Source organism: Falco peregrinus, chromosome 2 (assembly GCF_023634155.1).
Source record: "Falco peregrinus isolate bFalPer1 chromosome 2, bFalPer1.pri, whole genome shotgun sequence".
Classification (NCBI taxonomy): Eukaryota; Metazoa; Chordata; class Aves; order Falconiformes; family Falconidae; genus Falco; species Falco peregrinus.
In genome coordinates this window covers 15,520,437-15,530,766 of record NC_073722.1, presented here as the reverse complement: position 1 = coordinate 15,530,766, position 10,330 = coordinate 15,520,437, and the positions used below count along the sequence as shown (strand labels likewise).

The window sequence follows — 10,330 nt, the reverse complement described above, 5'->3', positions numbered from 1 at the left end:
TCCTTCCCTTCCTCCGGCGGCTCCGCGAACCAGGAACCGCGGCGGCGGGCTCCGTGCGTGAGAAACCCCGCGGCGCCGCGCCGCCGGGAGCCGCCGGGAGCCGCCGGGGCGGGCGGCGCGGGAGGGGGCGGCGGGGGCGGCGCGGCCGCCGGGCGCTGCGAGGGGCCGGGCGGCACCGGGGGGGCGGGGGGGAGGAAAAAGTTTACACCCTCGCCACTCTCCTCCCTCCTCTTCCTTGGTGGCGCAGATGGGAGTTTTACCTGGAATGACATAAGTTTTTTTTTTTTTTCGGGTTTGGTTTTTCTTTTTCGGAGGGTGTCTCTCTCCCTCCCTCCCCCGCCCCTCTTTCTCCCCCCGCCTCCCCAAATCCCCCCCCCCCCCCCTCCTCGCCGGTGCTGGATCCACCCCCCGCTCCCCTCCGCCGGCGGGCGAGGGTGTGACCCGCGGGAACACCCACCCACCTAGGCGTCCATGGTGGGAGCTGTCCGCCCAGCCGCGCCGTGCCGAGCCGCGGGCACCCCGCCGCCGCCTGCCGCCGCCGCCGCCGCAGCCCCCTCCCGCCGGCCCCGCCAGCAGCGCCCTGCCCGCTGCCCGGCCCCGCTCCCGGCGTTTCCTCCGCGTACTTTTTTTTTTTTTTTTTTTTTTTTTTTTCCTTTCCCTGTTGTGGCGGTGCGGGCTCTCGGATGGTTTGCTGGCAGTAGCTGGGGGCCGTGCCTCCTCCCGCCGCGCCACCATGTCGTAGGGGAGGTGAGTGCAGCGCGGACCCTTGCGCGGGGGGCCGAGGGGGCGGGCGGCGGGGGCCAGGCGGGTGGCCGCCACACCAGCCGGCTTATCCAGGTCACGGCCAGTCCCGTCCCCATCAGTGAAAACTTCGCGGGAAGGACACGTCCATTGCTCGGCAGCGCCAGCGCCGGGGGGGAAGCGCGGCGGCGGCCGCTGCCGCTCCGCGGGTCGCGCTGCCGCTCCGCGGGTCGCGCTGCCGGCGCTGGGAGCCGCCGCCTCGGCCCGTACCCGCTGGGGCCGCGAGTGCGGGTCGATATTTGGCAGCTTATGAAAATGAGAGGGGCACGTGACAGCCCGAATCCTGGGCATGTTTGCGCTTTCGCGGTGGCTCCCGAATACAAACCGCGCTGGGCGGCGCGTACGCGGACCCGCGCGTTTGCAGGCGGGCGGCCGCGCAGGGGGCGGCTTGGGGCGAAGGTGCGCGCTGCCCCGGCGCGGTGCGCGGCGCTGCCGTTCCCCCGGCGGGCTCAGCCCCCCGCCCCGCTCCCGGGGGCACCTCTGGCACCCCGCCGGGCCGCGGAGCTGTCCCCGCCGGGCCGGGGGCGCACCGGGAGGGGGCTGTCGAGTCGGGGCCGGGGCTGGCAGCGGGGCTCGGCGGGGCGGGGGGCCGTTCGGGAGCGTGCGTCAGCGACTGCCGGCCGCTCGCCGGGGGCTGGGGGCGTTATTTACAGAGCGAGTTGGGACCGCAGCGCCTGAAAGTTTGCTCGGCGTCTTGTCTTTTTTTTTTTTTTTTTTTTTCCCTTCCCTGGGAAAAGGGTATTCCTGGAGCCGGGACGCGGGCGCCGGGGGGGTCGGCAGCACCCCGGAGCCGGGGGCCGTCTGGGTCGCTGCCGCTGGGTGTGGGGGGGGGGCAGCGGGCGAGGGCGCCCGGCGGGATGCGCGGCTGCCGCGGAGCGGAGCCAGCCCGGCGGAGCGCGGAGGACGAGTCCTTGAACCCTCCCGCGCACCGCCGCCGTTCCGCTCGCGCGCTCCCTCTTTTTTTTTTTTAATTATTTTTCTTTTTATTATTTTTGAGTTAAATCACCGCTGCATCGGTACCGTGCAAATTCATGCGCCGCTGAAAGGCGGAAATCCCGGGCCGGCGGAGAGGCGATGCCCGGCCCTGCCGCCGGCGCGGGCACCGGGCGGGGGCGGCCGCGCCCCGCGCACCTCACCTGCCCGGGGGGGCCCCGGCCAGCCGCCGCGCCGGCCTCCCCCGGGGGCTCCTCCGGGCGGGCGGGCAGCACAGCGGGGGGCGCCCGGCCCCCCCCGGCAGGGCCGGGGTTGCGCGGCCTCGGCGGCCCCTGCGGCTTTAAGGAGATGCGTTTTCCAGCCTGTGTCGCAGCAACTTTGTATCAGTCATGTCGCCCGGCGGGTGACTGACGGCGCGAGCCAGCCAATGGGGCGGCGGCCTAGCCCCAGCCGCGCGGCGCTCCGCGTCCTGCCCGCCAATGAGGGCGGGCGGCGGGCGGGACGTAAACTTGAACTTTATCTGGGCATGTGACATGTTTTTAAAGGACTTGGCACCTTTTCCCGTCCCCTCCCGGGTGCCGCTCCGTGTCACCGGGCGGCGCGGCGCAACGCGCCTCGGGAGGGAGGGCGGACAGGCGGGGGAGGGGGGTGAGCGCCGCCCGCCCCGCCGCTCCGCTCCGCTGCGCGCCGCCCTCCGCTCCGCGCCGCCCTCCGCGCCGGCGGGGGCTCGGAGACGCGCCCCGCCGCAACAGGTACCCCGGGGCCGGGGCGGCGGGGAGGGGGGCGCCGCTCCTGACCCTGACCCGCACTGGGGGGGGGGGGTAGGGGGGCGGGGCACTTCGTGGCTCGGCACCGGCCCCCCCCCCCCCCCCCTCCCCCCGTGTCCTCCGTGTGCGGGGAGGGGGGGTGTCACGATGTCACCCAGAGCCTCTCCGCTGTGGGGGGTGGGGAACGGCGTTTGCGCGGAAAAAAGCGCTGTTCCGCATCGCTTGGGGGTCCGGGCGGCGGGCGGGGCGGTTTGGGGCTCTCAGGATTCCACACACCCCCCCGCCTCAGGCCGACCCCCGGGGGACGCCTGCGAGATAGCTCGCTCCCGCCCGCTGCTCGCTTCCCCCACGCGTGACAATCCGGACTGTACCTGCAGGAAAGCGGGGGGGGGGGGGGGGCGGTTAGGTGGGCAAAGCGGTGCCCTGTGCCCGGGCGCCGCGGTGATGCCCCGCCGAGCCCAGGGCAGGCAGGGCGATAAGCGTCCGCGCCGCCTGCGGGGCTGCGCACACGCGTGTGTGTGTGTGCGGGGACGGAGCGCCCGGGCCACCCCCCCGGCTGCCCGCCTTGCACATCGCGGGGAAGCCCCAGCCCATCTCTGAGGATGCAACTCGGGTCCCGTGGGCAGTTTTGTGTCGGTGAAGCGGCTGGCAGGCGGTGAAACTTCAAGAAAATTTTGTTTGCAAACACCCAGAAATAAGAATCGTGTGGTTGCTTGAGCCATCGTTTTCGTATTTATGAACCTGGCTTTCCTTCGGGTTTTCCTGTAGCTAGGTGACCTTTTGGTTGCAGGGATACCAGGTACCATTTGATTTTTTATTTGTCTGTTGCTGCGAAACTGGTTTCATGCCTGATTGATTGGAGATGTGTACTGCAGAGGGCTGTATTTGTTGATATGTTTGGGGGTGAAATATGTGACTCGAGTGCTTCTTGTGGGGTGGGGGTGTCTGGAAAAACTGCTGTGCTTACAATACGAGCTTTCTTCTGCAAAATATCATATGGTGATGGTCTCGGTTCTGGTATGGAACAGGACTCGGCTTCTGTGGTCGGTGGATGGTTTAGCCCACAGTCGGATTTGCATAGTGAAAGTTAGTGAAAAGGCATGTCTGTGCAGTAGGTGAAGTGTGGGTACCGCGGATAAACATGCTAGTCAAGTTGTAATAAGTTCTGTGTAAAAGAAGAAGAAGGAAAGCAAACCCGTATGCTATCAGCAGCCCATGAGATGATTATTCAGTTCTAGTATCCACCGAGGCGCTAAGAGGTGTCAGAAACCAGCACTCTCCAAAAATCTTTTTGCTGTTGCATTCTTACAAATTTATAATGTCATTTTAAACCAAACTTATATCAGGCCACAAATAATCTCTCTGCTGGTTTTTGAGCCTCTTGGATATATTTATTAGACAGTGCCTCTCTAGACGTGCAGGACCAGGGCATTTTCATGTATCTTTTTTCCTTTGCGTGACCCAGATTTTTATTTTCTGGAGTTTTAAAGTGTGCTCACCTATTGATTATGTGTGAAGTTTGAAACTTGCTGCTGTGGGAGAAGTCACTACAAAGCTTATGCACCGGTGTAACATTAGGCCTATAACTGAGATTTCCTGGTATGCAATGGCTCTGCTGCTGGTTCTGAGGGTTAAAATTCACTTACGTGCTAATTTTAAGCCTTAACTAAGTTTCCTGGTTTTAGAAATGCTGGTCACTCACAGCTGCAATTGATTTCTCTAGGAATTAGGCGTGCTCAGCACTTAAATCAGGGGTAGGTGATTATCTGGGAGTGACTTTATGTGAAAGTGGGCACTTCTGTCTGAAAATTTTCGACTATAGGAATGTGATTTGCTACACATGATGATGTTCTAATAAAATTTGTGCTTGAGGGGAATGTAGGCGTAGGGCCATAGTTATAGTAAGTAAGGGCAAAGAAGTATTGGAGTCATTCATTTTAAGGGTTTTGTTTTGCTTTGTTTTTATAATTTTGCTTAAAATAGCATTTTTAAGTAGTGTTAAGGGATTAAACACCAAATTAAATACTGGAAAACTAATATATTCTGAAAGGAAAAAATATCTTCGTAATACTTGTAACTATTGGCACTTGAGTTTCTGCAGTTCTAATGAGCCAGTTCCTTTAAAGAAAAAAAATATTGTTGTTACTTATATGTGATTTTCAGAATAATGGAGGCTAGGTCACGCATTTTGCTCCCTGCCTCAAGACAGGGATGGGAAGGTTTTCTTAGGGTCTACTTTAGAACAATGTTTGGTTTTCTTTAGATTTCCTCTTGCTGGCTGCCATGGAGGTTTGCAGAATTACAGGTCCATTTAATAGCCAGGCATGCCCTGCCTAATCTGATCCCGTTCTTCTGTGGCAGAAGCGTTTCCCATTCAACTTTTGCATTACTCCTCCCACTCAGCCTATCCTTTGTGTCTCCTCAAGTGGCTGTACGAGCAGTTTGTATAGCTGTGAAGAGGCAGGTCGCCTCGCAGCCCCTCAGAACTGCTGCTTCCTTCTAAAGCACCCGGTGTTAACGCTGGATGGTGAAGAGAACCCCCCGTAGCCTACCAGCCTCACTTGTTTTGCTGTCCCTGTAGCGCGGCAGTGGAAGGTTTTTGGAGGACTAGAGCAGCCCTTGGCTGCGATGAGCAGTTTCCATGGGGTTGATGTCCTGCCTGCCACAGCCGTGTCCTCCTTTCAGGACCTCTCTGGTTCCTCTCCTTCCTTGCTACCCTCTTCCCTTTTTCCCTCCCGGGTCCCTGGGTGAGGGGTGGTGCGGAGTGCTGCTGGCACTGGCCCCGGGGCTGTGGCTGGCAAGGGTAGGCGGTGGTTGTGCTGACATTGCCGAGCCGCTCCAGGGGTGGGGCAGGGGAGCGATAATTTGGGTCTTCTCTAAGTGCTGAGTGGTTTTCTCTTGGAACCTGTAGGGCTGTCATATCCATGAGACCTTTTCCCTCTGTTTGATTGAAATTGGACAAATGGTTGAGAGGTGATGGATGGCGCAGGGAAACGGGACTGGCAGGCAGGCAGGCAGGAGGATGGACAGAGTGAGCGGATACGCCTTGTTTCCTTAGGAAATTAGGAAATTTCCTTAGGAAGTCACGCTGTCCTGTCACTTATTAATTTTACTTTTTTGTGTATGTCTTTGCTAGTTATGGAGACAAAAGGATACCACAGCTACCCAGAAGGCTTAGATATGGAGAGACGGTGGGGTCAAGTTTCTCAGTCTGTGGAGTATTCTTCTATAGGTGCTGGAGAGCAGACTGATGACAGTAACTATATGGAGATTGTGAATGTAAGCTGCGCTGCCGGTGCTTTTGCAAACAGCAGCAGTCAAGGAAACAGCAAAGAAAAGCCCGAGCTGCTCGCCTGCCTGCAGCAAGACAGCAGTCAGCCTGGTCTGTTGCCCTCTGACATCAAAACCGAAACGGAGTCAAAGGAGCTGTCGGCAACAGTGGCGGAATCCATGGGTCTATATATGGATTCGATACGAGATGCTGATTACCCCTACGATCAGCAGAACCAGGGGAGCCCAGGAAAGATCTACCAGAACGTGGAGCAGCTGGTGAAGCTCTATAAGGAGAACGGCCATTGCTCTTCTCCCCTCCACAGCGCCAGCAGGCCCTTGAGGTCTTTGATGTCGGACTCCGGGAACGCTGTGAACGGTGGTGCCATGCATGCTATTGTGAAAAGCCCTATCATGTGTCAAGAGAAAAGCCCTTCGGGCTGCAGTCCTCAGAACATGGTTTCCTCAGTGTGTAGTCCTGCAGGAGTTAACTCTGTGTCCTCAACTACTGCTAACTTTGGGAACTTTGCCGTGCACAGCCCCATCGGCCAGGGAACCCCCTTGTCACGCTCGCCGAACATTGAAAACAGGGGGTCTATGTTGCACAGTCCCGCGCACGTTAGCAACGTCGGGTCTCCGCTTTCTAGCCCTATAAGTAGCATGAAATCACCGATTTCTAGTCCTCCCAGCCACTGCAGCGTGAAATCTCCTGTCTCGAGTCCCAATAATATCACTATGCGATCTTCTGTGTCCAGTCCTGCGAACCTGAACTCGAGGAGCTCCATCGCCAGCCCTTCCAATGCCAATAATAGGTCTACTCGTTCTAGTCCAGCAGTTAGCACTGTGGGATCGTCCATCTGTAGCCCCGTAAACAACTCCCTGGGATTCCCAGCGTCCGGCACACCGGCGGGACCTAGCAAAAGCCAAGATACTGTTCCCAGTCCAGAAACAAAAGACAAGGGTGCTCAAGAGCTTGCGTTTCCTAAGATGGAGGAAATGGAGAATGCCATCTCCAACAACAGTCAGATGAACCTTGTTCAGTTCATAAAACCCGAGCCAGATGGTTCGTTCGGCAGTGCATGCATTGGCGACAGCAGCAAAATAAACTCCGATTCCCCCTTTTCAGTACCAGTGAAGCAAGAGTCAGCCAAGCATCCATGTTCTGGTGCCTCTTTTAAAGGGAATCAAACAGTAAATCCTTTCCCATTTACAGATGGCTCGTATTTTTCTTTTATGGATGACAAAGACTATTACTCTCTTTCTGGGATTTTAGGACCACCTGTTTCTTCATTTGATGGAAGCTGTGAAGGTAGCGGTTTTCCAAATCCAGGCCTACGTGTGGGAATTAAGCAGGAGCCTGACGATGGCAGCTATTACCAAGAAAACAGTATACCATCCTCTGCCATTGTGGGTGTAAATTCAGGTGGACAGTCATTTCACTACAGGATCGGTGCCCAAGGCACGATATCTTTGTCACGGCCTGTTGCTCGAGAGCAGGCGTTCCAGCACTTGAGCTCGTTCCCTCCCGTCAGCACGCTAGTGGAGACCTGGAAGTCGCATTCGGAGTTGGCATCCAGAAGAAGTGATGGGTATCCAGTTCTAGAGTACATTCCAGAAAACGTGTCCAGGTGAGCAGACAAATTACTTCTTTTTCCATTTTGTTTGGTTTGTTTGTTGGGTTTTTTTTATTTTTTTTTTATTTCTCCCCCTGCATTAAATGAACGAGGCGTGAATTAAAATGGGGACCAGGGTGGTATTTTTCAAACTGATGCATAATTCTTTGTTTGCATTTCAGTTCTTATCATTAGATTGGCTGTTTTCTTGCTGTATTTTACTCTGCCTTTAATAGAAAGTGTTGGCTTTAATATTTAAAAAGAACATACTATATTCTATTCTTATTAGATTGGAAAGTGTAGCTTTAGTATGTTTATGAGCTCTTACTACTATAAATGTTGTTTTTCCCATAATGAGAGCTTAGTAAAATTGCTCTCGTGTGTCCTATAATGGTTATTCTTTCTTAGCTGGTGCTTGAATGTGTTGTACTTCAGATGAAATGTTGAGATGAGGATAAGAAAACGATAGTGTCAGGAACCTGTTTTTGTAAAGATGCATGGTTACAAGTTTGCACTAGTCCTTAACTGGTTAACTTTAAAAACTAAACCTTACAAGCCTGTGGCAACATATTATTTCTGTATTTTAACTGTAGGAACATTTGGTTTGTATATATAGAAAAATGCCTCCAGAAGGAGGAGGGCTGTTAAAACTTGACGCATTTGAGAGGGATAAATGGATAAACTGATCTCCTCACTTTTGGTGGGAGAGAAGTATGCAAGTGTCGTTTGAATTTGTTTCTTGGCTAATTCGTGGAAACACATCTTCAGCAAACAGATGTTCATGTATCTCACAGAGGACGCTTACTTTCATAAACTATCTAGTTTGATAGTATTACAAGTTATTCAGCCCATCTGACAGCATGACTGGGTTAGGATAGTTAAATAGCCTCTTCATGTGTCCGACAGGCTCACCAAAGGTTTGTGCTCCAGCTCAGTGAAATAGCGGGTAACAGAATCTGCATTTACCTTTCTCAAGTCTTTTTTTCCATCGTGGGATACACAGCTGCCCTCAGTGAATGAAACGTCTGCCTTATTCTTGGAGTGAAGAGAATGCGTAGTGGTTTCCATATTTGTGTGATGCTAAATATTTCTGAAAAAATGGTGTTGCAGTGAAAAGCATAATACCTAAAATAATGGTGCTTTTGAGGAGGGAAAACAGCCTACCTACCCGCAAGGAGAAAAAAAAGACTAAGTATTTCCATTTTATTCTCAGATCTGTCTAAGACCTCTACAATCTCCTTATCATTTTGCAAGCCATACTTCACTTTTTCTGTGGTTATTTCAGAGATGGTCTCTAATGAATGCACTTTTTAATATAACTCTCAACTTGAAAGGGCTGTATCCCACCTCTGTGCTGAACTTTGCACGTAGCTGGATATTTGTTATCACCCAGGCTTGGCTTAAATATGCTTTTCTTGGATCAAGGAAGATGAAGTTCCTGTTTTCTAGTTATTTTACCTGATGAAATTTTCATACGTTGCATTATTTATGTAGTGAGAAAAGTTCACTAGAAGACGGATGGGATGCGTGACAGTAAAGACCCAGTATTTCAGTGCCTTTGTGGTTGGGTGCTGTTACTTGAGCAAGCAGCTCCTTCCAGCTGTGAGAGCCCTTGCACGAGTAAGTGCTGTTCGCACTGAGTCAGGGTTGCCATGTGTTGCAAGGACTGGGACAATAAACAGGGAAATGCGGGTAGTAGTGTGGTTGTCATCAATATGTGCATTCTGAATGACAGTTTCTTGTAAGGCTTTTGGAGGAGCCTTCTGATCTAACGTTGCTCCATAGTGCCTTTTCTCTTCTATCTACCTTTAGACCAATAAATGGATAATCTGTGTCATCAGGCTTCACAATGGCACGGGTGTGATACACTTTTCTTTGTTCTCTAAACTGATACCTGAGTAAAATATGCAAGTGAGTGTAGCTGTTACTTTGCAGGATTGAAATCCTGAAATTTTTAGTGCTCAGAGCTATTATTGCAGGTGTGGAATTCTGTTCAAGTGATGGAAATCTGCAGGGTTGCGACACTTCAGGCATCCTGATCTGTAGTTCAGATTAGAACATGTGTCATCATTTCAAATCTCTTAACTCAGCCCCATTATTTAACTAAATGTTGCTCTTAATCTGCTTGGCAATGGCTTTATGCTAACAGGTGCAGCTGGGGACCTGTGCAAAGCCCTTACAAGTTTCAAGGTAAATTCAGGTAGAGGTCGTTTTAGCAGTACAGATTTGAGCACATAAATGCCTGCTCAGGTGTTTGTTGGCTGACAAGTCCTAAAGACTCAACAGGATGTCACAGATGTAAAAGCTCACTCTTGCTAACAAACCTCAAAGTGATCTTTACTTTTCTCCTAATTTTGGTGCTGCATTCCAGCTAAACCAGAGGAAATCGTGCAAGTTTGTTCATTCTCCAAAGTGTTGTAATAAAACACTCATCATTTAAAACTGCGTCAGACCCAGCAGCCCAAGGTGGGTTTCAGCTGTCCCATGTCAGTATGGTATGGGGATTGCAAAGTCTCTCTTCCTTCGTGTCAGAACAGCAGCATCACACCTCTGCACTCCACATCCAGACCAGATCCTTGTTCCAGTCAGTTTTTTTTCCAGATGCATCACCTGTATTCAGCATCATACATTTTGCAGGCTTTGACGGGATGTGATTAACCCTTCAAAATCTGCAATATTTTAAAGTTTCTGCTATTCTAAGTCTTCACCTATTTTCACATACACTTGCCCTGTAATATAAATCGCCATAAGCAAAGACTAAGGTAAAGGGAAAAAATGGGCTACGTGGCTCCCAAAGCCAGTAGATGACGAGCATTGAATATACCTTGTTTTGGCAACATTATTTTCTGAACCTCAACTTCAAGGTCTTTTTTAGACTGCTTTTGACTTGCAGCTTACGTGGTGTAAAGGAGTGGGTGACCAGGAACGAAGATGTCTTTTCACAAT

General features: G+C 52.9%; 1 protein-coding gene across 4 annotated transcripts in view; it reads left to right on the top strand.

The window, feature by feature from the left end:
• Positions 1-423: 423 nt before the first annotated feature.
• Positions 424-10,330, top strand: part of NR3C2 (nuclear receptor subfamily 3 group C member 2) — a 214,261-nt gene continuing 204,354 nt past the window's right edge. The window contains exons 1-2 of one of the 4 annotated variants that reach the window (XM_055794386.1): positions 424-747; positions 5,638-7,399. In XM_055794386.1, coding sequence (XP_055650361.1) covers positions 5,640-7,399 — 1,760 coding nt within the window. In that variant the 5' untranslated portion in view covers positions 424-747; positions 5,638-5,639. Of the gene's footprint in view, positions 748-1,597; positions 2,487-5,622; positions 7,400-10,330 lie in introns of those variants that run through there. The other 3 variants (XM_055794389.1, XM_055794388.1, XM_005243308.3) reach the window with 3 other exon arrangements.